Here is a 25,534-nt window from a genome sequence, read left to right as displayed (position 1 = left end):
GGTATCATTCAAACACTTCTCCCGGGGGCCAGGTGAGGCCCCCGGATGACTCCTATCAGGCCCCCGAGCAACTGGCTGTCATCTGCTTCCTTCTCCCTCTCTCTTGCCTTCTTCTGCATCACGGCTTGCTTTGCCAGGCTTGCTCAATCTCACTGGAGCTACAGAGCAAAGCCTCTATTTTCTCCATTGGTTGAGGCTCCTCCCTTGGGGAGGAATAGGGGGAGGCAGAGCTTGCTTTGTCAGGCTGCCTCAATCTCACAGCAGAGCTACAGAGCGAAACCTCTGTTTTCTCCATTGGCTGAGGCTCCTCCTTTGGGGAGGAGGGGGGGAGAGAGCTTGCTTTGCCAGGTTGTCTCAATCCCACAGCAGAGCTACTGAGCCAAGCCCCTCTTCCTTCTATTGGCTGAGGCTCCTCCCCCTCCTGGACCCCTGGGGAAGGAAGGAAGGAAAGAGCCAGAGCTTCCTTTGCCCAGTTTCCTGGATCCCACAGGAGTGATACAAAGAAAGCACCTTTAAGTCCAATGAGTGCTAATGTTTCAAACATGTTTTATTTTAATTAAAAAAAAAAATCTTTAACTGCGTTTGTGTCCTTTATAAAGTTTCTGTCTCAGCTGCCTGGCATTACATATTATGACACGCATGGCCCAGCTTGAGGAGGTCTCCTTTAGGTCAGATCCTGTCCTCATAACAAATGAGTTCCACACTTCCGCTCTAGAGAGCCTCTGCCGGTCAACAATCCTGATCATGATGGACCAAAGGCCTGAGTCAGTATCAGGCGGCTTCATGCGTTCATGATTGCTGGCTGCAAATCCCGTTGATTTCCATAGCTAGAAAAATGAAGTTGGAAGGGACCGCCAGGGTCATCCAGTCCAGCCCCCTGCACAATGCAGGAAACTCACAACCCCGCCCCCCTAAACTCACAGGATCTTCATTGCTGTCAGATGGCCATCTAGCCTCTGTTGAAAGACCTCCAAGGAAGGAGAGCCCACAACCTCCCAAGGAGGAAGCCTGTTTCACTGAGGAACCGCTCTAAACTCACAAAGACCTCCCCCTAAATTCACAGGATCTTCACTCCTCTCAGATGGCCATCCAGCCTCTGTTTAAAAACCTCCAAGGAAGGAGAGCCCATCACCTCCCAGGAGGGAGCCTGTTCCACTGAGGAACTTCTCTAACGGTCAGGAAGTTCTTCCCCCTAAATTCACAGCATCCTCATTGCTGTCAGATAGCCATCTAGCCTCTGTTGAAAGACCTCCAAGGAAGGAGAGCCCACCACCTGCCCAGGAGGAAGCCTGTTCCACTGAGGAATCGCTCTAACAGTCGGGAATCATAGTATCATAGAGCTGGAAGGGACTTCCAGGGTCATCCAGTCCAGCCCCCTGCACAATGCAGGAAACTCTCAAATATCTCCCCCTAAATTCAAAGGATCCTCATTGCTCTCAGATGGCCATCTAGCCTCTGTTTGGAAACCTCCAAGGAAGGAGAGCCCACCACCTCCCGAGAAAGCCTGTTCCACTGAGGAACCACTAGGTTCTTCCTAATGTTGAGCCAGAAACTCTTTTGATTTAATTTCAACCCCTTGGTTCTGATCCGACCTTCTGGGACCACCGAAAACAATTCCACACCATCCTTTAGATGACAGCCCTTCAAGTGTTTGAAGATGGTGATCGTATCACCTCTCAGCCGCCTCCTCTCCAGGCTAAACATGCCCAGCTCCTTCAACCTTTCTTCATGGGACTTGGTCTCCAGACCCCTCACCATCTTCTGGACCGGTTCCAGCTTGTTAAAATGTGGTGCCCCAAACTGAACACAATACTCCAGGTGAGGTCTTACCAGAGCAGAGTAAAGCGATACCATCCCTTCATGTGATCTGGACACTAGACTTCTGTTGCTGAAAGCTGCTTAAAGGTTCATAGCCAAAAGGTTTTCCACACTTCCTAAAGCACTGATTCTCCTCATTGAAACCACCCCTCCATGAGAAAAAAAAATCACATACAATAATTTGTGGCTTTTCCTTCCAAAAAATGGGAGCCTCTTTCTGAGATAGGAATCATTCTGGTTCAAGGCGTTGTTGGCAGCTGCTACTCCCTAAAATTGGCAGTGGTTCCCAATCCACCTGTCACGACCGCACAAGATGAATCCTCCTGGATTTTTCAAAGCTGCGATCCCACCTAAGGTCAGCATCATCTACGCAAGACTGTCAGCGCCTCTCCAGGGTCTCAGGACGAAGAAGAAGACCGTAGACTTATACCCTGCTTCAGAGCAGCTAAAAATCTCCTTTACCTCCCCCCACCACCACAACAGACTCCCTGTGAGGTAGGTGGGGCTGAGAGAGCTCTGACAGAAGCTGCCCTTTCAAGGACAGCTCTGCAAGAGCTATGGCTGACCCAAGGCCATTCCAGCAGTTGCAAGTGGAGGAGTAGGGAATCCAACCCGGCTCTCCCGGATAAAAGTCTGCACACTTAACCACTACACCAAACTGGCTGTCTATGAGGAGGTCTTTCATGTCTCCTACTGCCTGATCCTCTTCACTGGAGATGCCAGGGTTTCAGCTTGGGACCTTCTGCCTGCCAAGCAGAGGCTCTTCCACTGGGCCAGGCCCCTCCCCCCCATTCCTGGCTTCCGTTTGGAAATACCTTCTGTCTGTGGAAGGCTAAACCTGCAAAGTGGGCGTTTCTTCATCCTAGACAAGACTGTCTGACTTGTCTAGCAGCCAGGGTACGCCGGAGCACTCGAGCGCCAGCTGCGGAAATGCTTTAACGGCCGTAGGTCAATGAATTAATTACATTATTTATTGTTACAGCTGCCAGCAGCCATTCCTGTGTTAGGTGGATCTTGGCCAAAGGGCCAGTTTGTGGATTCTGTCCGTGGGTCTCCAGTGCCAAGAGCTGGTCTCCTGACACTTTGGAGAGCCGGAAATCTCATTCTCTGTTTCTCTGTCTGTCTGTCTGTCTCTCTCTCTCTCACACACACACACACACACACACACACAATATGTGTACCAGTTACATCAAATCACTGCACCCCCATTGCAATAAGTGGAAAGTGAAAAGATAGGTTTACCTGCAACAGTCGTGTATGGTTATTATGATGGTGAGCATTCAAATAGGATATTATACCCTATACGTAATATTAATGGCCTTATCTTTTTCACAGTCTTTTATCTCAAGCTGTTTTTACAAAGACTCTCAAGCAAATTAAATGATTTAGTGATAAGAAATTGTAAAAATACTTTAGAAATAAGCCGTGGCATCAGCTGACAAGCCTTTAACAAATCTTATAAGACCTCAAGAGCACAACTATAGATAATAGGAACATGCGTATAACCAATATTAACAATCATCCTTATACCCAAAACTAAACTTCGTTCGCCCCTGGACTCAAACTTTGCTCTGCTTCTTCAGACTAACGGGGTTACCCATCTGAATCTCCTTGGTGCTTGGCTAGACTGCAGCTCGGGAGCCACACGGGGCTCTTCCACACATATTGTGTGGCTCTCAAAGCCTCCACTGCCCCCTTGGCCAGCGGCTTGGAGGATGCATTTAAAGTTAAAGTTGCTTTCTTTCACCCCTTCCCATCTCCCTCCCTCCCTTCCTTCCTTGTCCTTGTCCTTGAAAGGGCAGCTGCTGTAAGAGCTCTCTTAGCCTCACCTACCTCACAGGGTGTCTGTTGTGGGGGGAGGGAAGATAAAGGAGTTTGTGACCGCTCTGGGACTCTGAGATTCAGCGTATAGGGCAAGATATAAATCCAATATCTCCTTCCTTCCTTCCTTCCTTCCTTCCTTCCTTCCTTCCTTCCTTCCTTCCTTCCTTCCTTCCTTCCTTCCTTCCTTCCTTCCTTCCTTCCTTCCTTCCTTCCTTCCTTCCTTCCTTCCTTCCTTCCTTCCTTCCTTCCTTCCTTCCTTCCTTCCTTCCTTCCTTTTCTCAATCATCTGGTGCTTATTCTGTGTGGCTCTTTTTTTAAGCATGTATGGCCCCCCCTGCTCTGTGGCTTCCCATCCCAGGACTGAGTCTGCTTAGCTTCCGAAATCTGATGTGTTTGAACTGTGCCATACCATTCCGCAGCTTCTGTTTTTATATTCCCAATTCAGTGCACAGTGCTAAGATGCTGCCGTTCTCTTCTGCACTCTCTCGCCCTAAGCCCTGCCCTCAGAACGTCTTACTGCTCAGAGAAGTGTGTGTATGTGTGTGAGACATTCAAACGTATGGCGTTCTGATTCTGTGAATGAGGCAGTTCATGAGAAGGAGGGCAGGGAGGGCTGCATCAACGCTTCGTTTTCGTGGCCATTTCTTACACACCCAGGGAAATGCTGATTGGTGCTTTGGGGTCCGGAAGCAATTTTTCTCTAGGCCAGTTGGGCCAGGGATCCTGGAGGGTTTTTGCCATCCTCTGGGCATGCAGCAGGGGTCAGTGTGTGTGTGTGGGGGGGGGGGAGGTATTTGTGAGTTTTCTGCATTGTGCAGGGGGTTGGACCAGATGAACATGAACATATGAAGCTGCCTTCTACTGAATCAGACCCTTGGTCCATCAAAGTCAGTATTGTCTACTCAGACTGGCAGCGGCTCTCCAGGGTCTCAAGCTGAGGCTTTTCACACCTATTTGCCTGGACCCTTTTTTGGAGATGCCAGGGATTGAACCTGGGACCTTCTGCTTCACAAGCAGATGCTCTACCACTGAGCCACCGTCCCTCCCCTGGAGATCCCTTCCCAGCTCTCTATGATTCTATATGGAACTTGGGATCTGTATTGCTCCCCAGTGCTCTCGTTTTTGGCTTATAAAGCATTTAGGTGTAGTAAATCTTGCTTTCAAACCCAGTGGATGAATGGTTGGCCTCTAAGGACTTGTCTGGCATAAGAACGCTCTGCCCACCCATTTTGAATTGCATGCATAGATCATCGTCTTTCCTGTAACTTAGTTCTTGCCCTTTATCTCAAAAGATTTCCCCAACAAGGCAATGATCACAACAGTTTTCGGTGCAAATGACTCATAATTGCTGTTAGTTCAGACCAGCCTGCTTAATCCATTTTGTCTGTTCATCTTACGTATCTGTCTGTCGATCTTCTGGTCCTCTTGCATAGCCTGAAACAAGACAGCATAGTGTAAGTGGTCTGTGGTCTGTGGCCCCTTCCTTGTCTCTGGTGGGATTTCAGGAACACTCACAGATTTGCAGCCCATCCCGGCTTCTTTGCAAGACCTAAGCCCCTCAAAGGCTGGAGTGAGGGCAGGAGGAATACTGAGAGCCAGTTTGGTGTAGTGGTTAAGTGTGTGGACTCTTATCTGGGAGAACTGGGTTTGATTCCCCACTCCTCCACTTGCACCTGCTGGAATGGCCTTGGGTCAGCCATAGCTCTCGCAGAGGTTGTCCTTCAAAGGGCAGCTTCTGGGAGAGCTCTCTCAGTCAACTTAACAGGGTGTCTGTTGTAGGTGAGGGAGAAGGTAAAGAAGATTGTGACAACTCTGAGACTCTGAGATTCAGAGTATAGGGTGGGATATAAATCCAATATCATCAACTTCATCATCATCTCCATCTTTATCATCATCATCATCTTCTTCTTCTTCTTCTTCTTCTTCTTCTTCTTCTTCTTCTTCTTCTTCATCATCATCATCATCTTCTTCTTCTTCATCATCTTCATCTTCATCATCGTCATCATCATCATTTTCTTCTTCTTTGCTGTGACATTTGTTATTGCTCCTCTCCCTGGTTTCACAATTACATGGCAGAGTTGAAGGCAGTTTTCTCTGCTTGTTGCAATCAGCCCATTGTTCTACACCCTATGCTTAACCAGTGTGGATTTAGTGGTTTGAGAGTCAGACTAGGAGTTCACGTGTAAATTCCCAGTTGGCTATGAAGTTCACTGGATGACTTTGTCCCGGTCACTTTCTCTTGACCTAACGTACCTTATGAGGTTGTGAGGATAGAACAGGGGAGGGCAGAGCCACATACCTCACCCTTAGCTCCTGGGAGGATGGGTGGGGTAAAAATATACTGACTAAATAGGTGACCAACCTACATTTGAGGCACACAGTGTGCGTTGCTGAGAGAACATGAGAAGAGCCCTGCTGTGTCAGACCAGTGGTACATCTAGTCCAGCATCCTGTCCCACACAGGAACCAACCTCTGGAGGGCTGACAACAGGGCACAGAGCACTGCTGGATTAGACCAATGGTCCATCTAGTCCAGCCTCCTGTCTCACACAGTGGCCACACAGTTCCTCTGGAGGGCCAACAACAGGGCAGAGAGGCTGAGGCCTTCATAAGAACATCAGAAGAGCCCTGCTGGATCAGACCAGTGAGGGTCCATCTAGTCCAGCCTCCTGTCTCACACAGGGGCCAACCTGTTCCTCTGGAGGGCCAACAACAGGGCAGAGAGGCTGAGGCCTTCATAAGAACATCAGAAGAGCCCTGCTAGATCAGACCAGTGAGGGTCCATCTAGTCCAGCCTCCTGTCTCACACAGGGGCCAACCTGTTCCTCTGGAGGGCCAACAACAGGGCAGAGAGGCTGAGGCCTTCATAAGAACATCAGAAGAGCCCTGCTGGATCAGACCAGTGAGGGTCCACCTAGTCCAGCATCCTGCCTCACACAGTTTTATTTATTTACGTTATATTTATATCTTGCCCATTCTATACAGACTCAAGGCGGCTAACAGCATAAAATAGACAGTAAAGAAAAGCAATATTAAAACAATAAAACAATCAGATAAATGGCAATGGTGCTACTTCAGGCGGATCATGTAATATTTTCTTTCTCATGCGCACAGATACTAGGCGGTTAGTACTAAAGTGTGATAGATCCAGATGTGCTGGCAGCCCTCTCCTATTAGATGTTATATGTCATCCGAAAAAGTTCAGTCTTGCAGGTCCTGCGGAACTGCGATAAATCCCGCAGGGCCCTGATGTCTTCTGGGAGGGTGTTCCCCATTTACAAACAATGGCCAACCAGTTCCTCTGGAGGGCCGACAACAGGGCAGAGAGGTCTAGCCCCCATAAGATCATCAGAAGAGCCCTGCTGGATCAGACCAATGAGGGTCTTTCTAGTCCAGCATCTTGACTCACACAATGGCCATCCAGTTCCTCTGGAGGGCCAGCCACGGGGCAGAGAGGCTGAGGCCTTCATAAGAACATGAGAAGAGCCCAGCTGGATCAGACCAGTGAGGGTCCATCTAGTCCAGCCTCCTGTCTCACACGGGGGCCAACCAGTTCCTCTGGAGGGCCAACAACAGGGCACAGAGGCCAAGGCCTTTATAAGAACTTAAGAAGAGTTCTGCTGGATCAGACCAGTGAGGGTCCATCTAGTCCAGCATCCTGTCTCACACAGTGGCCAGCCAGTTCCTCTGGAGGGCCAACAACAGGGCACAGAGGCCAAGGCCTTCATAAGAACATAACAAGAGCCCTGCTGGATCAGACCAGTGAGGGTCCATCTAGTCCAGCATCCTGTCTCACACAGTGGCCAACCAGTTCCTCTGGAGGGCCAACAGCAGGGCACAGAGGCCAAGGCCTTCATAAGTACATCAGAAGAGCCCTGCTGGAACAGACCAGTGAGGGTCCATCTAGTCCAGCATCCTTTCTCACACAGTGGCCAACCAGTTCCTCTGGAGGGCCAACAACAGGGCACAGAGGCCAAGGTTTTCATAAGTGCATAAGAAGAGCCCTGCTGGAACAGACCAGTGAGGGTCCATCTAGTCCAGCCTCCTGTCTCACACAGTGGCCAATCAGCTCCTCTGGAGGGCCAGCAACAGAGCAGAGAGGCTGAGGCCTTCATAAGAACATCAGAAGAGCCCTACTGGATCAGACCAGTGAGGGTCCATCTAGTCCAGCCTCCTGTCTCACACAGGGGCCAACCAGTTTCTCTGGTAGGACAGCAACAGGGCAGAGAGGCCAAGGCCTTCATAAGAACATAAGAAGAGCCCTGCTGGATCAGACCAGTGAGGGTCCATCTAGTCCAGCCTCCTGTCTCACACAATGACCAACCAGTTCCTCTGGAGGGCCAACAACAGGGCACAGTTCCCCCCTCCCCGCTAACAACAACAAACTATCGATTGAGTGACTGGTGTTGAGCACATGGTTGCCGTCGTTAGGTAATATGAAGAGCGATCCCAGCAAATCGCCTCCATGTCTTGCCTTTCAAGACGCGGCGTGAACTTTCGTGACTGAGTGAAGAATCTGGGGCCACGATGGGCGTCTCATATCCAGCCCTCCCTTCTCCCATCTGTCCATCGTGGTCCAGTGGGCAGGGGGGAGGGAGAAGGGTGTGAGCGTGCAGAACTTTGAAGAAGTTGGGCCTTGGCCAGTTCCTGCCATGCTGCGAGTTTGCAAGAGTCTACCCTAAACAGAGGGAATCGTCTTGCCCATTTAGGCTTTCTCGTCTCTGACTCACCACCTCCATCTACTGAGGACAGTAACTTGCTAAAACCAGATTCCTTTTTTTCTCCCCCTCCACTGCTTCTTTTTTCTTCAGCCAACTGTCCCAGAGCCTCGGCCAGGCTGGGGAAGTCGAGCCGGAGACAGAAGGCATCCTGACGGAATACGGTGTGGATTTCTCCGACTTCTCCCCGGAGGTCTTGCAGTGCCTGCCGCAGAGCCTGCCGTGGGTTATCCCGCCAGAAGAGCTTGCCAAGAGACGAGATTTAAGGTAATTGCCGGCGCTTGCAGATCCGCGTGCCGTTTGCAGGTGTCACTGCCTTGGGGAAGCCATTTTAATGGGCGCGCCGCGCAGAATTATTTTGCTGGGGGAAAAAGGATCGGCTCTCTCCTTCGCTACCGTTAGGACAGGGGCAAACGGCTTGTGGGTTCTTTGAATTTCGTCTTCCAAGGGTTTGTGAGGACACGGAGTGTTTTCAAGACGGCGGCTCGAACTCCGGAACCGCCACACTTCTCGTTTGTCCGTAAGTGCGTAAATTAATCTGGCTTTTAGGATGTCGGCCCGCGAGGACGGTTCAGATTGTACCTTTTTATTGGATCGAGTTGTGACGGTAGCAGCCCGCGGGGGAACTTCCCCACCGTGCACACAGGAATAAAGCTGTCAGCCTTTTTCAGGACAGGGTTTATGGTGCGTGTCTGGCTGCTGCTCCGCAGAGTGGGTGGAAGAGCGAAGAGAGTTTGAAAATGAAGGCGTCTTCTGACTGAGCTGCTTTTTTTGGTGGCCCGTATATGTCTCGCAGCGGAAGCTGTTGGAGGCTTCTCTTTGCCTTGTCCAGGGGTGGCCAAACTGTGGTTCGGGAGCCAAATGTGGCTCTTTCAGACATATTCTGCAGCTCTTGAAGGCCCGACTGCTCCATTGGCTGACTTGGAGAAGGCATTTATCTCTTTTGATCACTTCTCCAAGCCAAGCCAGCTGGCAGCTCCAAGAATGCCTTTAAAGTTGAAGTTGCTTTGTTTCCACCTCTACCTCCCTATCACCTCTCTCCCTCCCTCCTTCCTGAGCCAGTTTGGTGTAGTGATGAGGTGTGCGGACTCTTATCTGGGAGAACTGGGTTTGATTCCCCGCTCCTCCACTTGCACCTGCTAGCATGGCCGTGGGTCAGCCATAGCTCTGGCAGAGGTTGTCCTTGAAAGGGCAGCGGCTGTGAGAGCCCTCTCCAGCCCCACCCACCTCACAGGGTGTCTGTTGTGCGGGAGGGGGAGAAATAGGCGATTGTGAGCCGTTCTGAGTCTCTGATTCAGGGAGAAGGGCGGAGTATAAATCTGCAATTCTTCTCCTTCCTTCCTTCCTTCCTTCCTTCCTTCCTTCCTTCCTTCCTTCCTTCCTTCCTTGTGGCTCTCAAACATCTGACGTTTATTCTGTGTGGCTCTTACCTTCAGCAAATTTGGCCACCCTGGGCCTTGTCCTTAAGAGGACTCCGTTATTTGGTGTGACCAAAGGTCCATTGTAGTGGTCCATAAATACAGGCCTAACGTACTAGTTAGCCTCTCGCTAGGTTTGACGCAACCCTTTCTTTTCCCCCTCCCCCCAAGTCTGTTTTGCCCTCTACGGAGGCCTTATGGAGAGGCTGGGGCTATTACTTCATGTCTAGTACACCTCCCCACCCCCCATGGATCTCAGAGTCGTGAACATGATTCATCCCCAGATTTATCCCCACAACAACCTTTCGAGGGAGTTTAGTAGAGCAAGGGGGGATTTAAATGTGGGTCTCCTGAAACTGTTAGCCACAGCACCATGAGAGGAGGTCTTCTCATTGACTTGGGGCATGGAGGCGAATCACAATGGCTGGGCGGGTGCTTTTTTTTTTTTTTTTTAATTAATCATCATTAACAGACAATAAAGGTATACAATGTAGGCCATGATAAAACACACAAAGGCAAAAACAGTTACCCAGTTACATAAGAACATAAGAGAAGCCATGTTAGATCAGGCCAATGGCCCATCCAGTCCAACACTCTGTGTCACATAAGAACATAAGAGAAGCCATGTTAGATCAGGCCAATGGCCCATCCAGTCCAACACTCTGTGTCACATAAGAACATAAGAGAAGCCCTGTTGGATCAGGCCAATGGCCCATCCAGCCCAACACTCTTGTGTCACATAAGAACATAAGAGAAGCCATGTTAGATCAGCCCAATGGCCCATCCAGTCCAACACTCTGTGTCACATAAGAACATAAGAGAAGCCCTGTTGGATTAGGCCAATGGCCCATCCAGCCCAACACATAAGAACATAAGAGAAGCCATGTTAGATCAGGCCAATGGCCCATCCAGTCCAACACTCTGTGTCACATAAGAACATAAGAGAAGCCATGTTAGATCAGGCCAATGGCCCATCCAGTCCAACACTCTGTGTCACACAGTGGCAAATTTTTTTATATATATACACACACACACACACTGTGGCTAATAGCCACTGATGGACCTCTGCTCCATATTTTTATCTAAACCCCATTTGAAGGTGGCTATACTTGCGGCCGCCACCACCTCCTGTGGCAGTGAATTCCACACATTAATCACCCTTTGGGTGAAGAAGTACTTCTTTTTATCCTTTTTAACCTGTCTGCTCAGCAATTTCATCGAATGCCCACGACTTCTTGTATTTTGAGAAAGGGAGAAAAGTACTTCTTTCTCTACTTCCTCCATCCCATACATTATCTTGTAATATGGTTCTATCGACAAGGAGTGAACATATGAACATATGAAGCTGCCTTATACTGAATCAGACCCTCAAAGGTCCATCAAAGTCAGGATTGTCTTCTCAGACTGGCAGCGGCTCTCTAGGGTCTCAAGCTGAGGTTTTTCACATCTATTTGCCTGGACCCTTTTTTGGAGATGCCGGGGATTGAACCTGGGACCTTCTGCTTCCTAAGGAGATGCTCTACCACTGAGCCACCGCCCCTCCCCGTGCGTGCTGATTAATATAATAAGATTTTGTGATATATGGAGCATCTTGCAAGCGAATCCATGTAAAAGAGATCATTGCCTATTTTCTCAAGAACAGGGGACCACTTAGCTATAAAATTTAGTCGAGCTTGATACGGATCGACTGGATTTAAACCTGCTGAAATTTTGCCCATAATTATATGGTCCCAAACCTTGAGTAGCCAAGATTCAGCTGTCAGAGCTTTGGTACATTTTCATAAATGAGCTAATACTGACTTTGCAGCAGTTAAGAGCTCAATTGCTAGAGATATTTTAGATTGAGGCAGCTTAATGTTGGACCAATTGTTAAGTAAAATAACATCAAGATGTAAAGGAGTAGACGTTTGGATAATATAATTAAGTGCATAATACGCCCCCAAAATAAAACAAGAAGAATTGCAGATTTATACCCTGCCCTTCTCCCTGAATAAGAGACTCAGAGCAGCTCACAATCTCCTTTACCTTCCTCCCCCACAACAGACACCCTGTGAGGTGGGGGGGGGGGCTGGAGAGGGCTCTCCCAGCAGCTGCCCTTTCAAGGACAACCTCTGCCAGAGCTATGGCTGACCCAAGGCCATTCCAGCAGCTGCAAGTGGAGGAGTGGGGAATCAAACCCGGTTCTCTCAGATAAGAGTCCGCACACTTCACCACTACACCAGACTGGGTCTCCAGAAGATGATGATGATGGTATTGGATTTATATCCCACCCTATACTCTGGATTTATATACTGCCCTATACTCTGAATCTCAGAGTCTCAGAGCGGTCACAATCTCCTTTACCTTCCCTCCCCCACAACAGACACCCCGTGAGGTGGGTGGGGCTGAGAGAGCTCTTACAGCAGCTGCGCTTTCAAGGACAACCTCTGCCAGAACTCTGACTGACCCCAAGGCCGTGCCAGCAGGTGCAAGTGGAGGAGTGGGGAATCAAACTATAAGGGGATTCCCACCAACAGTGCAGGAATCAAAATGGCGGGGGCGGATCCCTTTTGCAGGTTGGCCCCTGAAAAAGGCCCTGCTCAGATGAGAAGAGCTCTTGGATGGGAGTCCACCGGGGAAGTCCAGGGTCACTCCACTGAGAGGCAAGCAGGGCTTTTTTTTTTTGTAGCAGGAACTCCTTTGCATATTAGGCCACGCACCCCTGATTTAGCCAGTCCTCCAAGAGATTACAGGGCTCTTCTTACAGGACCTACTGTAAGCGCCAGGAGGATTGGCTACATCAGGGGTGGGTGGCCTAAGATGCAAAGGAGTTGCTGCAACAAAAAAGCCCTGATATTAGGCCACACCTCCTGATGTAGCCAATCCTCCAAGAGCTTTCAGGGCTCTTAGTAGAGGGCCTACTGTAAGCTCCAGGAGAATTGGCTCCAGCAGGGAGGTGCCTTCTTGGTGAACTCTTTCCAGTTCAGAGCTGCTCTTCTCAATAGGAAGCACTGCCTAACGTGCTCCTTGTAGGAATAAGTCTGCCGGAGTCCGTTGGGGTTGGGCCCGGTCCTATCTTCGGGGTGGGGGGTGGAGGTGGGGAATCATTGCTCCTTTCTTTTCGGAGTTCCCGTCGCCTGGAAACCCTTGAAAGAGCATAAAAGCCAAGAGTACGCACATTCCTCTTCCTCTCCCCCCTCCAACTTTTTGTGGTCAGATTGATGAGAGTCAGTATTTTACAGCTAAACGGGGCAAGGAAGCATTGGTGTGTGAAAAGCACAACGTTTGTTCGCGGCGCCCGAAAAGCACAGGGGAGGGCTGAAGACACGCCCGGCTATTAGCCAGGTTTGCAGGGGACAAAGCCACTTCCTCCTCCCCCTTCTCCTCCCCGCTTCAGTCCGTTCACCTGCCAATTTTATTTCTCCTTTTTTGCTTTTGCGCTCCCCCCACCCCACCCCGAGCATGTCAGTTTTATGGCACGGAGTTCAAGGGGGGGAAAAAACCGAGAAGGGTCAAAAGGAAATGGTGAAATGCAAATTTCCTTCTCCGGCGCAGGGGCGTCGGGAGAACCAAAGAAACCCCAAAGCTCCCTTTCTGTGGCTTGTTCCGAATGTTTTCAATTTCATTCATATCTCTTTTTCTGGAGTTTTGTTTTCTCTCCCTGCTAAACTGGGGCAAGTGATCTCGCCAGGAAAGTCCGTCTATAGTGGGAAAGCAGACCCTTAAATCCTGGAGAGAGAAAAAAGGGGTCGTTCTTTGCCGAGAGGCATTGCCTTTTCCACGTCTCCCATTGTTTGGCTCGCCCCAGCCTTAACGTCATTTTTCTTGAAAAGGGCAAAGCCCTCCTTTGAAAGATGGTGATAGCTGTCTCACGAGGGCAGGTCTGCGGAGGTCTTTTCTCTGCTCCTCCCCGCAATAGAAAGCAAGCCCGGTGACCTTTGCTGGACCACTACAAATGTGAAACTTGGCACTAAAAATTGCTAGCTCTCAATTTTCCAGTGGCTTTCTCTCTTTCTCTCTCTCTCGTTTTCATCTCTTTTTTCCCCCTGCCGAGTGTCATCCTTGCCAGCTTGTGATTTTTTTCCCCCTTATTATTATTATAAACAGGATTTTGTATTCGCTTTTCGAGAAGGAATACGAAACTGGAGGTGGGGTCAGAAGCTGCAGATTTTGCAGCTGCCAAAATAGAAAACAATCGGCTAAAAATACCGGGAACGCGGCGGGAGGGGTCGTGGCGAGGGTCCACGAGATGGATCGCCGCCCGAAGAAGGGTCTGTCCTTCCGACGGCCCAGCCCGGCTCCGCAGCCGTATCTCAGACATGACTGATGCTCGGCGCGGAACTTCCAGCGCCGCATCCGAAACAAGCCAGCAAACAAACACTGTTGCCCAAGAGACCAGAAGAGACGCTCTATTAAAATTGGCATTCAGTGCTTAATGAGCGTGCTGCGTCCCCGTAGGCAGACTTAATTAAATGTTGCTTTTATAGATGGAGATCTCCAAGGAGACCCGGAGAGCTCCGATGCGTTTCTCTGCTTAAACGGCTTCCAGGCAGGGGGCTTGATGGGAAGATGACTCTCGGGCCTGGTGGGACCCAGACGAAGTGAGCGCAGCCACCAAGAGCGCGAGCCGGGAGCCGGCGGAAGGCTTCCCTCTGCTCACACGTTGTCTCTCGACCCTCACGCTCCCACCCCACCTCTTCCTGGCAGTATGGGGGAAATAATACCTACCATGTTGGAAGTCAGTCAGGTTTTCTGCCGTGTCAAGCATTTGGTGGTGTAAGTGCTAAATCGGGGGTGGGGAACCTTTTTTCTGCCAAGGGCCATATGGATATTTATAACATCATTTGTGGGCCATAAAAAATGATCAACTTAAAAAAAACAGTGCTCCGCCGAAGGAGAACGATCCAGGCCAGCAAAATTAATGCAAATGATTGTTTTTTCTATTTGAAGTCATGTGGGGAGAGCCTAATCTGGCACACGCACACACAAACACACCCGGCCTGCCATCGTAGGCAAATGCATAGGTCCAGAGCTTTTTTTGTAGAAAAAGCCCAGCAGGAACTCAGTAGCATATTAGACCACATCCCCTAATATCCCCTGATATTAGACCACATCTCCTAATATTAGCATATTAGGTCACAGACTCATTAGCATATTAGGCCACACCCTCTGGGATAATCAAGTGCAAACTGAACAGTGACAGTACCTTTTCCAGGCCCTGCAGCAATTCGGCCTGGCTGGGAGGCTGCCGCACAGTACCTCTAGGCCCTGTGATCCCTGCCTGGCCCTGGGGAGGCTGCTGCACAGCGCAACTGGGCCCCATGATCCTCATTGGCCAGCCAGGCCCCAGGGAGGCTGCCACATGACTCAGTTCAGCCCAGCAATCCCCGAGGGCCACACCAAGTGACCTTTAGGGCCGTATATGGCCCTCAGGACAGAGGTTCCCCACCCCTGTGCTAAAGAGTTTGCAGTTGTCTTTGGGTGGGAATCGAAGGGGGGCCGGGGCTAGCATCTGGAAGAGTTTCAGGAATTCTGGGTGCTGCATGCCTATTTGGTTCCCACAAGAGCCTACAAAAGGATGCTAGGTGCATCATGAGTATCCCACAGGTTATGTGCCCTTTCTCTCTGTGTGTAATCCATATGTCCATGATTATTGTGGTCCACTGGATCATGGGTAGAGTTCCACATAAGACATAAAAAGGGGGAGAGAGGAAGAGATAGCAGAAGCTTGGTAACCCATATCCTGATATCATAAGAACATAAGAGAAGCCATATCGGATCAGGCCAATGGCCTCTCCAGTCCAACACTCCGTGTCACACAGCGGCCATAACCCAGGTGCCACCAGGAGGCCCGCCAGCAGGGCCAGAACTCCAGAAGCTTTCCCAGTCTTGCCCCCCCCCAAGCACCATGAATAGAGAGTATCACTGCCCCAGACATAAGAACATAAGAGAAGCCATGTTGGATCAGGCCAATGGCCCCTCCAGTCCAACAATCTGTGTCTCATAAGAACATAAGAGAAGCCATGTTGGATCAGCCCAGTGGCCCCTCCAGTCCAACACTCTGTGTCACATAAGAACATAAGAGAAGCCATGTTGGATCAGGCCAATGGCCCATCCAGTCCAACACTCTGTGTCACATAAGAACATAAGAGAAGCCATGTTGGATCAGGCCAATGGCCCATCCAGTTCAACACTCTGTGTCACATAAGAACATAAGAGAAGCCATGTTGGATCAGGCCAATGGCCCCTCCAGTCCAACACTCTGTATCACATAAGAACATAAGAGAAGCCATGTTGGATCAGGCCAATGGCCCCTCCAGTCCAACACTCTGTGTCTCATAAGAACATAAGAGAAGCCATGTTGGATCAGGCTAGTGGCCCCTCCAGTCCAACACTCTGTGTCACATAAGAACATAAGTGAAGCCATGTTGGATCAGGCCAATGGCCCCTCCAGTCCAACACTCTGTGTCACATAAGAACATAAGAGAAGCCATGACGGATCAGACCAGTGGCCCCTCCAGTCCAACACTCTGTGTCACATAAGAACATAAGTGAAGCCATGTTGGATCAGGCCAGTGGCCCCTCCAGTCCAACTCTCTGTGTCACACAGGGGCCAAAAACCAGGTGCCATCAGGAGGCCCACCAGCAGAGCCAGAACTCCAGAAGTTCTCCCCCTCCCCTCCCCCCTCCCCCCGGCACCAAGAATACAGAGCGTCACTGCTTCAAACAGAGTGTTCCATCTGTACCTTGTGGCTAAGAGTCACTGATGGACCTCTTCTCCATATGTTTATCCAGTCTCCCCTTGACATTGTCTGTGCATGTAGCCACTAAAATTTCCTTTTCTTTGGGAAGCCACGCACATTCCACTTGCCGCCGTTGGGTACTGATGCACAGCTCTAGGATATGGAGGCCTGCCTTGCCATTTTGGACGACAGAAACAGGGAACTGTTTTCCCAGTGCTTGGAATACAACTTGCTCTTGATAGGGACATAAGCATGAGCCACTGCTGGATCAGACCAGTGATCCATCTAGTCCAGCATTCTTTCTCATATAGTGGCCAACCTGTTCTTCTGGAGGTCCAGCAACAGGGCAGAAAGGCTTGGGGCTCTTTAGCTTGGTGAAACGTCGACTGCGGGGTGACATGATAGAGGTTTACAAGATTATGCCTGGGATGGAGAAAGTAGAGAAAGTAGTACTTTTCTCCCTTTCTCACAATACAAGAACTCGTGGGCATTCGATGAAATTGCTGAGCAGTCAGGTTAAAATGGATAAAAGGAAGTCCTTCTTCACCCAAAGGGTGATTAACATGTGGAATTCACTGCCAGAGGAGGTGGTGGCGGCTACAAGCATAGCCAGCTTCAAGAGGGGATTGGATAAAAATATGGAGCAGAGGTCCATCAGTGGCTATTAGCCACAGTGTGTGTGTGTGTGTGTGTGTATTTTGGCCACTCTGTGATACAGAGTGTTGGACTGGATGGGCCATTGGCCTGATCCAACATGGCTTCTCTTATGTTCTTATGACCTCCATAAGAACATCAGAAGAGCCCTGCTGGACCAGACCAGTGGGTCCATGTAGTCCAGCATCCTGTCTCACACAGTGGCCAGCCAGTTCCTCTGGAGAGCCAACAACAGGGCAGAGAGGCTGAGGCCTTCATAAGAACATCAAAGGAGCCCTGCTGGATCAGACCAGTGGTCCATCTAGTCCAGCAACCTGTCTCACACATTGGCCAACCAGTTCTTCTGGAGGTCCAACAACAGGGCAGAGAGACTGAGGCCTTCCCCTGATGTTTCCTCCTTGCACTGATATTCCACCTCTGAACGTGGAGGCTCTCTTTAAGCATCAGAGTTAGTAGCTACTGATGGACCTGAACTCTGTGATTCTGTCTAATCTCCTTTGAAAGCCATTTATGCCCATGGCCTTGGGAAGGCCCAAGGGAGAGGATGGGCACCATGTCATGGGACAGAAGTGGTTGGAGTTTCTCTGAACGCTCCAATCTTCTGCTAAAAGCTGATTCTGCTTTAATATTATATTGTGTAATGAGAAGATACCCCCCCTCCCCTGAAGGCCTTATGCTTTGCTTCTGTGGGGATCTCAAATGGGAAGACAAAGAAGATCCTGATGAAATGTTGACAGCTTCGGAGACTTGGTGTCTGGAAGCCGCACAGCCTAATAAAACTACAGGCGGGAGGTCTGGGGGAGAGGAGGTAGCTTTCGTGCACATGAAACTGCATTATACTGAATCAGGCCATTGGTCCATCAAGGCCAGTATTTGTCTACTCAGACTGGCACCCTTTTCTCATCACCTACTGCCTGGTCCTTTTAACTGGAGATGCCGGGGATTGAACCTGGGACCTTCTGCATGCCAAGCCGACACCCTACCACTGAGCCACAGCCCCCCTCCTTAGCTCTCCAGGGTCTCAGGCTGAGGTCTTTCCCATCCCCTCCTGCCTGATCCTTTTAACCGGAGATGCTGGGGTTTGAACTCGGGATCGTTTGCATGCCGAGTAAGCACTCTACCACCGAGCCATGGCCCCTCCCCATTCCTGTGGCCTTATTGGCTTTCTCTGGGACAGCTCCGCTTCACTTTTGTCCTGAGCCAGCGATGCCGTTCTTAGCACTGTTTGTAACCGGGTGCCCCCGGCAACCGTAGGGTCCCCGCATTGCAGCACTGCCTGTTCGACTGTTTTCCACCCTTCTCGAGGAACGGTGCTGATAGCTGCGAGGCTTAGCAGTGCCCGTACGGAAGTCTCGTTGGCTGACAAAATTAGAGGCGGAGGGCTAGATACAGCAGCTGCCCCCACCAGCAGGCACGTGGGAGGTGGACGGAAACGAGCAGGGTTACGGGGCACAGATGGTTCTGCTCGGCAGGTGGAAGGCGCAAATCAGATAACTGCCGCATAGCTCGTTCCCTGGAGGTTTTCCATGACACAGACTCCAGGAACAGCAAAACCTGTACTCTCGGAACAGGATGTGTAGAAATGTGCAGCGGACTGATAAAGGGGTGTGCGGGGCTGAAGCCTGCCCTGGCCATTGTTGAGCTGAGCCCGTGTTCTATTTCCAGGCCACCTATGAACAGGCCCAACTGAATAGGCCATACGAATCAGTTCAAACGGAGCTATAAGAATCATAAGAACATAAGAGAAGCCATGTTAGATAAGGCCAATGGCCCATCCAGTCCAACACTCTGTGTCACACAGTGGCAAACATACACATACACACTGTGGCTAATAGCCACTGATGGACCTCTGCTCCATATTTTTATCTAAACCCCTCTTGAAGCTGGCTATGCTTGTAGCCGCCACCACATAGAATCATAGAGTTGGAAGGGACCTCTAGGGTCATCTAGTCCAACCCCGGCACAATGCAGGAAACTCACAAAGACCTCCCCCTAAATTCACAGGATCTTCATCGCTGTCAGATGGCCATCCAGCCTCTGTTGAAAAACCTCCAAGGAAGGAGAGCCCACCACCTCCCGAGGAAGCCTATTCCACTGAGGAACCCCTTTCACGGTCAGGAATTATAGAATCATAGAGCTGGAAGGGATCTCTAGGGTCATCTAGTCCAACCCCGGCACAATGCAGGAAACTCACAAAGACCTCCCCCTAAATTCACAGGATCTTCATCGCTGTCAGATGGCCATCTAACCTCTGTTGAAAAACCTCCAATGAAAGAGAACCCACCACCTCCCGAGGAAGCCTGTTCCACTGAGGAATCGCTCTAACAGTCAGGAAGTTCTTCCTAATGTTGAGCCAGAAACTCTTTTGATTTAATTTCAACCCACTGGTTCTGGTCCTACCTTCTGGAGCCACAGAAAACAATTCCACACCAACCTCTATATGACAGCCCTTCAAGTCCTTGAAGATGGTGATCCTATCACCTCTCAGCTGCCTCCTCTCCAGGCTAAACATCCCCAGCTCCTTCAGCCTTTCCTCATAGGACTTGGTCTCCAGACCCCTCACCATCTTTGTCGCCCTCCTCTGGACCCGTTCCAGCTTGTTTTCTTGCACTGAAAAGCCTAGAAGGTCTCTAGAAGTTGACTGCAACTCAACAGTACTCCACCGCCAAATTTGAAAAAGGCGATCCATAAGATAGCCCTAAGAAGACCGGTTAGGGCTTCAGATGTGCAGATCAGCATTTTGTCTGGGAGTTGGTTTTCCAAAACTCTTGAGTCAGAGTGTGCTGGAGGCTGGGTTCTGTGGCATATGCTTGTTGCCACCGTCTGCTCCCGGGCCTCACATGGGACACGCATTCCTGTTTCCCCCAGCAAAATGCTGAATTCTATATTTGTTTTGAAGATCTGCATGCTACCTCCCCCAGTGGAGAACAGGCAGCTCTCCTTCTTTCATAGTGCTGATACTCAGGACTCCTCAGTGAAGCTCAGAAAATGTGGCCTCACTGAGTGATCCAGAGTCATGGAACTCACTGGTACAAGACATGGTAATAGCTCCTGGCGTATACAGGCTTAAAAGACTACATCCACCCACCTCGTTGCTCAAAATTACTCAAAATTAAAGCAGTAAAACAGCAGTAAAAGCAATAGACTAATAAAATCAGTAAAAAAAAATGCCAATAAAAATAGCTAGTAAAAGCACATACAGCTGAGCAGTTGAAAATAGTGTTGGTTAAAAATACTCCAGGAGCAGGCCATAAAAAGGTCAAGGTAGTCCCCTGTGCAAGCACCAGTCGTTTTCGACTCTGGGATGACGTTGCTTTCATGTTTTCACGGCATACTTTTTACGGGGTGGTTTGCCATTGCCTTCCCCAGTCATCTACGCTTTCCCCCCAGCAAGCTGGCTCCTCATTTTACCGACCTCGGAAGGATGGAAGGCTGAGTCAACCTCGAGCCGGCTACCTGAACCCAGCTTTTTATGGGGTGGTTTGCCATTGCCTTCCCCAGTCATCTACACTTTCTCCCCAGCACGCTGGGTACTCATTTTACTGACCTCGGAAGGATGGGAGGCGGAGTCAACCTGAGCCGGCTACCTGAACCCAGCTTCCACTGGGATCGAACTCCGGTCGCGAGCAGAGGGCTCCGACTGCAGTACTGCAGCTTTACCACTCTGCACCACGGAGCAGGCCATAAAACAGGATAAAAAGCCATGCCTTGACCCGGTGCCTAAAGGAGAGTGATGCCAGGCAAGCTTTAAGGGGAACAGCATTCCACAGGTGAGAAGTCACCACCGATAGTGTAGACGCAGACCTTGAATTCAGGAGGAGCTCACAGGAGCACAGCTCTTGAACCTTTTGGACACTACCTGACTGGGGAAGGCAAGGGCAAACCACCCCGTCAAAAGTCTGCCGTGAAAACGTTGTGAAAGCGACGTCACCCCAGAGTCGGAAACGACTGGTGCTTGCACAGGGGACCTTTCCTTTCCATTTATCTTGTCCATTGAATAGTATGTACAGCTGCATAACAATCCCTGGATTAGGAGAGGGGGCAGCCAGCCAGCCACAAGGCACTTTGCCACGCCCCCAGCAGCCCTCATAACCCCTGGAGAAGTCCCCACCACCCTTTTCCCACTCTTTATGTGATTTTGGGTGGTGGGTGGCTTGCTGGCCTTTTGACTGGAGGCGGCCGGCCATGGAGAGCCCCAGGGGAGCGAGGCCTGCTTGGGCTGGCTGGATCTCTAACCAGCCCAAGTAGGCCTCGCTCGCCTGGGGCTCTCCTTTCTTGCTTCGGGTTGCTTTTGGCTGGGGGGGGGGCAGGATATGCTAATGAGTTATGCTAATGAGCTCCACCACCTATTTTTCTACAAAAAGACCCCTGTATAGACACAGCTAAGAATGGAGGACATGTGACCCCCCCCCGGATCATATTAAGCAATCTTTCCCTTTAATACAATGGAGAGTTCAAGGTTTTGCCTGGGAGCCTTACAAATTGCTGGCGATTTAGGACAGAATCGACCTGCCAGACTCCATGAATGTAGTCTTTTAAACCTGTCTAAGCCGGGAGCTATTACCACGTCTTGTACTAGTGAGTTCCATGACTCTGGAAACCTCAGGCTCATCTTCTGAGCTTCACTGAGCAGTCCTGAGTACCAGTATTATGGAAGAAGGAGAGCTGCCCGTTTGGTGTAGCGGTTAAGTGCATATATGTGAAAGTCATCAATGTATTCATTGATGCGGCATAAATCTGCGTAATGCCTTATGTGCTGCGTTTTTGGTTGTCGACAACCCGCCTGAGGATTGCCAACCCGACAAGGTTTTTTTTTTCCTTTTTCAGCATGTACATTTGCAAAAAGGTTCATACGTCTCTCTCTCTCCTCTAAAGGAAACCCAGAGAGCCAGTTTGGTGTAGTGGTGAAGTGCGCGGACTCTTATCTGGGAGAAGCGGGTTTGATTCCACACTCCTCCACTTGCACCCGCTGGAATGGCCTTGCGTCAGCCATAGCTCTCTTATCTGGAGAACCGGGTTTGATTCCCCACTCCTCCACTTGCACCCTGCTGGAATGGCCTTGGGTCAGCCAGAGCTCTCTTATCTGGGAGAACCGGGGTTTGATTCCCCACTCCTCCACGTGCACCTGCTGGAATGACCTTGGGTCAGCCGTAGCTCTCTTATCTAGGAGAACCAGGTTTGATTCCCCACTCCTTCACTTGCAGCTGCTGGAATGGCCTTGGTTCAGCCAGAGCTCTCTTATCTGGGAGAACCGGGTTTGATTCCCCCTCCTCCCACGTGCACCTGCTGGAATGACCTTGGGTCAGCCATAGCTCTCTTATCTAGGAGAACCAGGTTTGATTCCCCACTCCTCCACTTGCAGCTGCCAGAATGGCCTTGGTTCAGCCAGAGCTCTATTATCTGGGAGAACCGGGTTTGATTCCCCACTCCTCCACTTGCAGCTGCTGGAATGGCCTTAGGTCAGCCAGAGCTCTCTTATCTGGGAGAACCAGGTTTGATTCCCCCCTCCTCCACTTGCAGCTGCTGGAATGACCTTGGGTCAGCCAGAGCTCTCTTATCTGGGAGAACCGGGTTTGATTCCCACTCCTCCACTTGCAGCTGCTGGAATGGCCTTAGGTCAGCCAGAGCTCTCTTATCTGGGAGAACCAGGTTTGATTCCCCACTCCTCCACTTGCAGCTGCTGGAATGGCCTTGGGTCAGCCATAGCTCTCTTATCTGGGAGAACCAGGTTTGATTCCCCACTCCTACACTTGCACCTGCTGGAATGGCCTTGGGTCAGCCAAAGCTCTCTTATCTGGGAGAACCGGTTTGATTCCCCACTCCTCCACTTTCAGCTGCTGGAATGGCCTTGGGTCAGCCAGAGCTCTCTTATCTGGGAGAACCAGGTTTGTTTCCCCACTCCTCCACTTGCAGTTGCTGGAATGGCCTTGGGTCAGCCATAGCTCTTATCTGGGAGAACCAGGTTTGATTCCCCACTCCTCCACTTGCAGTTGCTGGAATGGCCTTGGGTCAGCCATAGCTCTCTTATCTGGGAGAACCGGGTTTGATTCCCCACTCCTCCACTTGCAGTTGCTGGAATGGCCTTGGGTCAGCCATAGCTCTCTTATCTAGGAGAACAGGTTTGATTCCCCACTTCTCGACTTGCAGCTGCCGGAATGGCCTTGGGTCAGCCATAGCTCTCACATAGGTTGTCCTTGAAAGGGCAGCTGCTGTGAGAGCCCTCTCAGCCCTATCCACCTCAAAGGGTGTCCGTTGTGTGGGGGGAGAAGGTATTGGAGATTGTGAGCCTCTCTGAGTCTCTGATTCAGAGAGAAGGGCGGGGTATATATCTGCAGTCATCGCTTTCTTCTTCTTCTTCTTCTTCTTCTTCTTCTTCTTCTTCTTCTTCTTCTTCTTCTTCTTCTTCTTCTTCTTCTTCTTCTTCTTCTTCTTCCTCCTCCTCCTCCTCCCCCCCCCCCCCTCGCCAATCATATAGATGCTGCAAACTTCTCTATTACGTACCCTGTTTAGAACTATGTTGTCTGTCTTGAGATGGCTCACTCATAGCTTTGGTCTTTCCGAGAAGCGTAGGTGTGTCACGTGGCTGTGCTTTGTTCCCCAGTACGGTGTTCTTCATGCCGATAGAGGTGTATTTTTTGAATGGTTGCTATAACAGATTGTTAAACACGGACACCCAAGTTTGTTTCTCTGCCGTCAACGGTGGGCTGTCTGTTCCCAGGCAAAGGCGGCTGTTTCCCCGGTCTCGAGATGTTTCCCAGACCGGAGATGGTGTCTAGAGAGCTTTCTTTCCAAGAAGGAGCTCAGAAGGTCTTCAAGGTTAGGCCGGAGAGCCGCAAGGACCTAAAAATATCCTCTCCGCCTAATTTTAAAATGCCAACTCTTTGGAGCTGGGAGAACAAGCGCGTTGGAAGGCTGGGTGCCGGCTTGAATTCCACGCGGGCCAACAACCTTTTGTGTGTGCGTGTTTACAAAAAGAAGAGAAATTAGACCAGCTTAAAGAGGTTGGTGTCTAGACATGCAGTCACTCTTTACCGTTAAATGTCTTGACAATGACTTATAAAACGAGATCTACAAAATCTGAATGCGGCTCAACAAAGGGTGGTCATTTTGCTTTCCTTTGGGACTGTCGGCTACGGTCACCGAGCTATGCGGCGCCCCCTTAAAAGTTTGTGTATTGTGTGAAAAGCACAATCAATAGATAAATGAAATCAGTAAAAGCATGCCAATGAAAAATAGCTAGAAAAAGCACATAAAACTGAGCAGTTCAAAATGGCGTTGATTTGAAAGAAAACAAGAAAACTCCAGGATCTGGTATCCCTGCAACACAGCTCCTCCCTTGAACACTGTGGTATCGTAATGCAGTTCGGTAACTGTGTTCCGAATAAAATGTTAAGTTTCGGGCCTGCATTAGGGATGCTTGAATGTCTACTTGCTTGGCTTGTGCCCCATTTGCTGGTTGTGAACACAGACCTAATTTTTAAGAAGTACTTGTGTGTGTGTTGTGTGTGCGCGTGTGCACTTGCATGCCTGGAAGACCTGGTGATTTCTGGCAATCCCTATAGGGGCTAGGGCATTTTCCAGAGAAGCAGGGCTATTTTGGTAGCAGGAACTCCTTTGCCTATAAGGCCACACACCCTCTGATGTAGCCAATCCTCCTGGAGCTTACAGCAGGCCCTGTACGAAGAGCCCTGTAAGCTCTTGGAGAACTGGCTACATCAGGGGGTGTGACCTTATATGCAAAGGAGTTCCTGCTACAAAAAAAAGCCCTGCAGAGAAGTAACTTTTATTGCCTGCTTCTGCATGCCAGCCCTGGTATTCCTCAGAGATCTCCCTTCGAAGTAGTTGTCAGGGCCGGGCTTGTAGAGCTTCCAAGATTTGATGAGATTGGGCTTGCCTGGGCTGTCCAGGTCTGGGCCAGCCCTCATTTTTCAGTGACTGGTTTGATTCTTCCTCTTACATCGAAGTGTAGAATTTTATTGAAACACGGCATTTATGGATGACCGATTGATATGATTTGCGAGTGATGCGATTGTCTGTTTAAACCAATGCCTGCTGATTGGGGCAGTTATGCAGCAAGACGGAGAGGTAGTACAACTCAAGCAGACTGTCACGTTCTCCGGGTGCAGGCAGGCAGGAGTCCAAAGCCAGTCCAAGGTCAAAGTCCAGGAAGTCAAGCAGGAGCCAAGTCACCAATGCAGAATCACAAACCGGAATCAGAAGCCAAAAGGTCAGGGTGCCAAGGAAATCAAGCAGGTCAGGAACAGGAATCAGGAAGGAGCGTCGATGCAAGCCAGAGAATAGACTTGTTGCTTCCACAAGGTTCCCAGGTCCTGGGTGGGAGCTATATGGGAGTCTCAATCAGCCTGCTCCCTGGGTGGCA

General features: G+C 50.1%; 1 protein-coding gene and 1 non-coding gene across 2 annotated transcripts in view; one reads left to right on the top strand and one right to left on the bottom strand.

Annotated features, from left to right (window-relative positions):
* DIS3L2 (DIS3 like 3'-5' exoribonuclease 2) overlaps positions 1 to 25,534 on the top strand; it is a 419,389-nt gene that overhangs the window by 200,026 nt on the left and 193,829 nt on the right. Inside the window, 1 exon segment of the mRNA XM_060242825.1 lies at positions 8,454 to 8,627. Coding sequence (XP_060098808.1) covers positions 8,454 to 8,627 — 174 coding nt within the window.
* TRNAH-GUG (transfer RNA histidin (anticodon GUG)) lies at positions 4,614 to 4,680 on the bottom strand. Its single transcript has one exon. It is a non-coding gene; the product is annotated as a tRNA-His (tRNA).

Source organism: Heteronotia binoei, chromosome 6 (assembly GCF_032191835.1).
Source record: "Heteronotia binoei isolate CCM8104 ecotype False Entrance Well chromosome 6, APGP_CSIRO_Hbin_v1, whole genome shotgun sequence".
Classification (NCBI taxonomy): domain Eukaryota; kingdom Metazoa; phylum Chordata; class Lepidosauria; order Squamata; family Gekkonidae; genus Heteronotia; species Heteronotia binoei.
The sequence above is the reverse complement of the archived record's forward strand: the minus strand, read 5'-3'. Positions and strand labels throughout refer to the sequence as shown.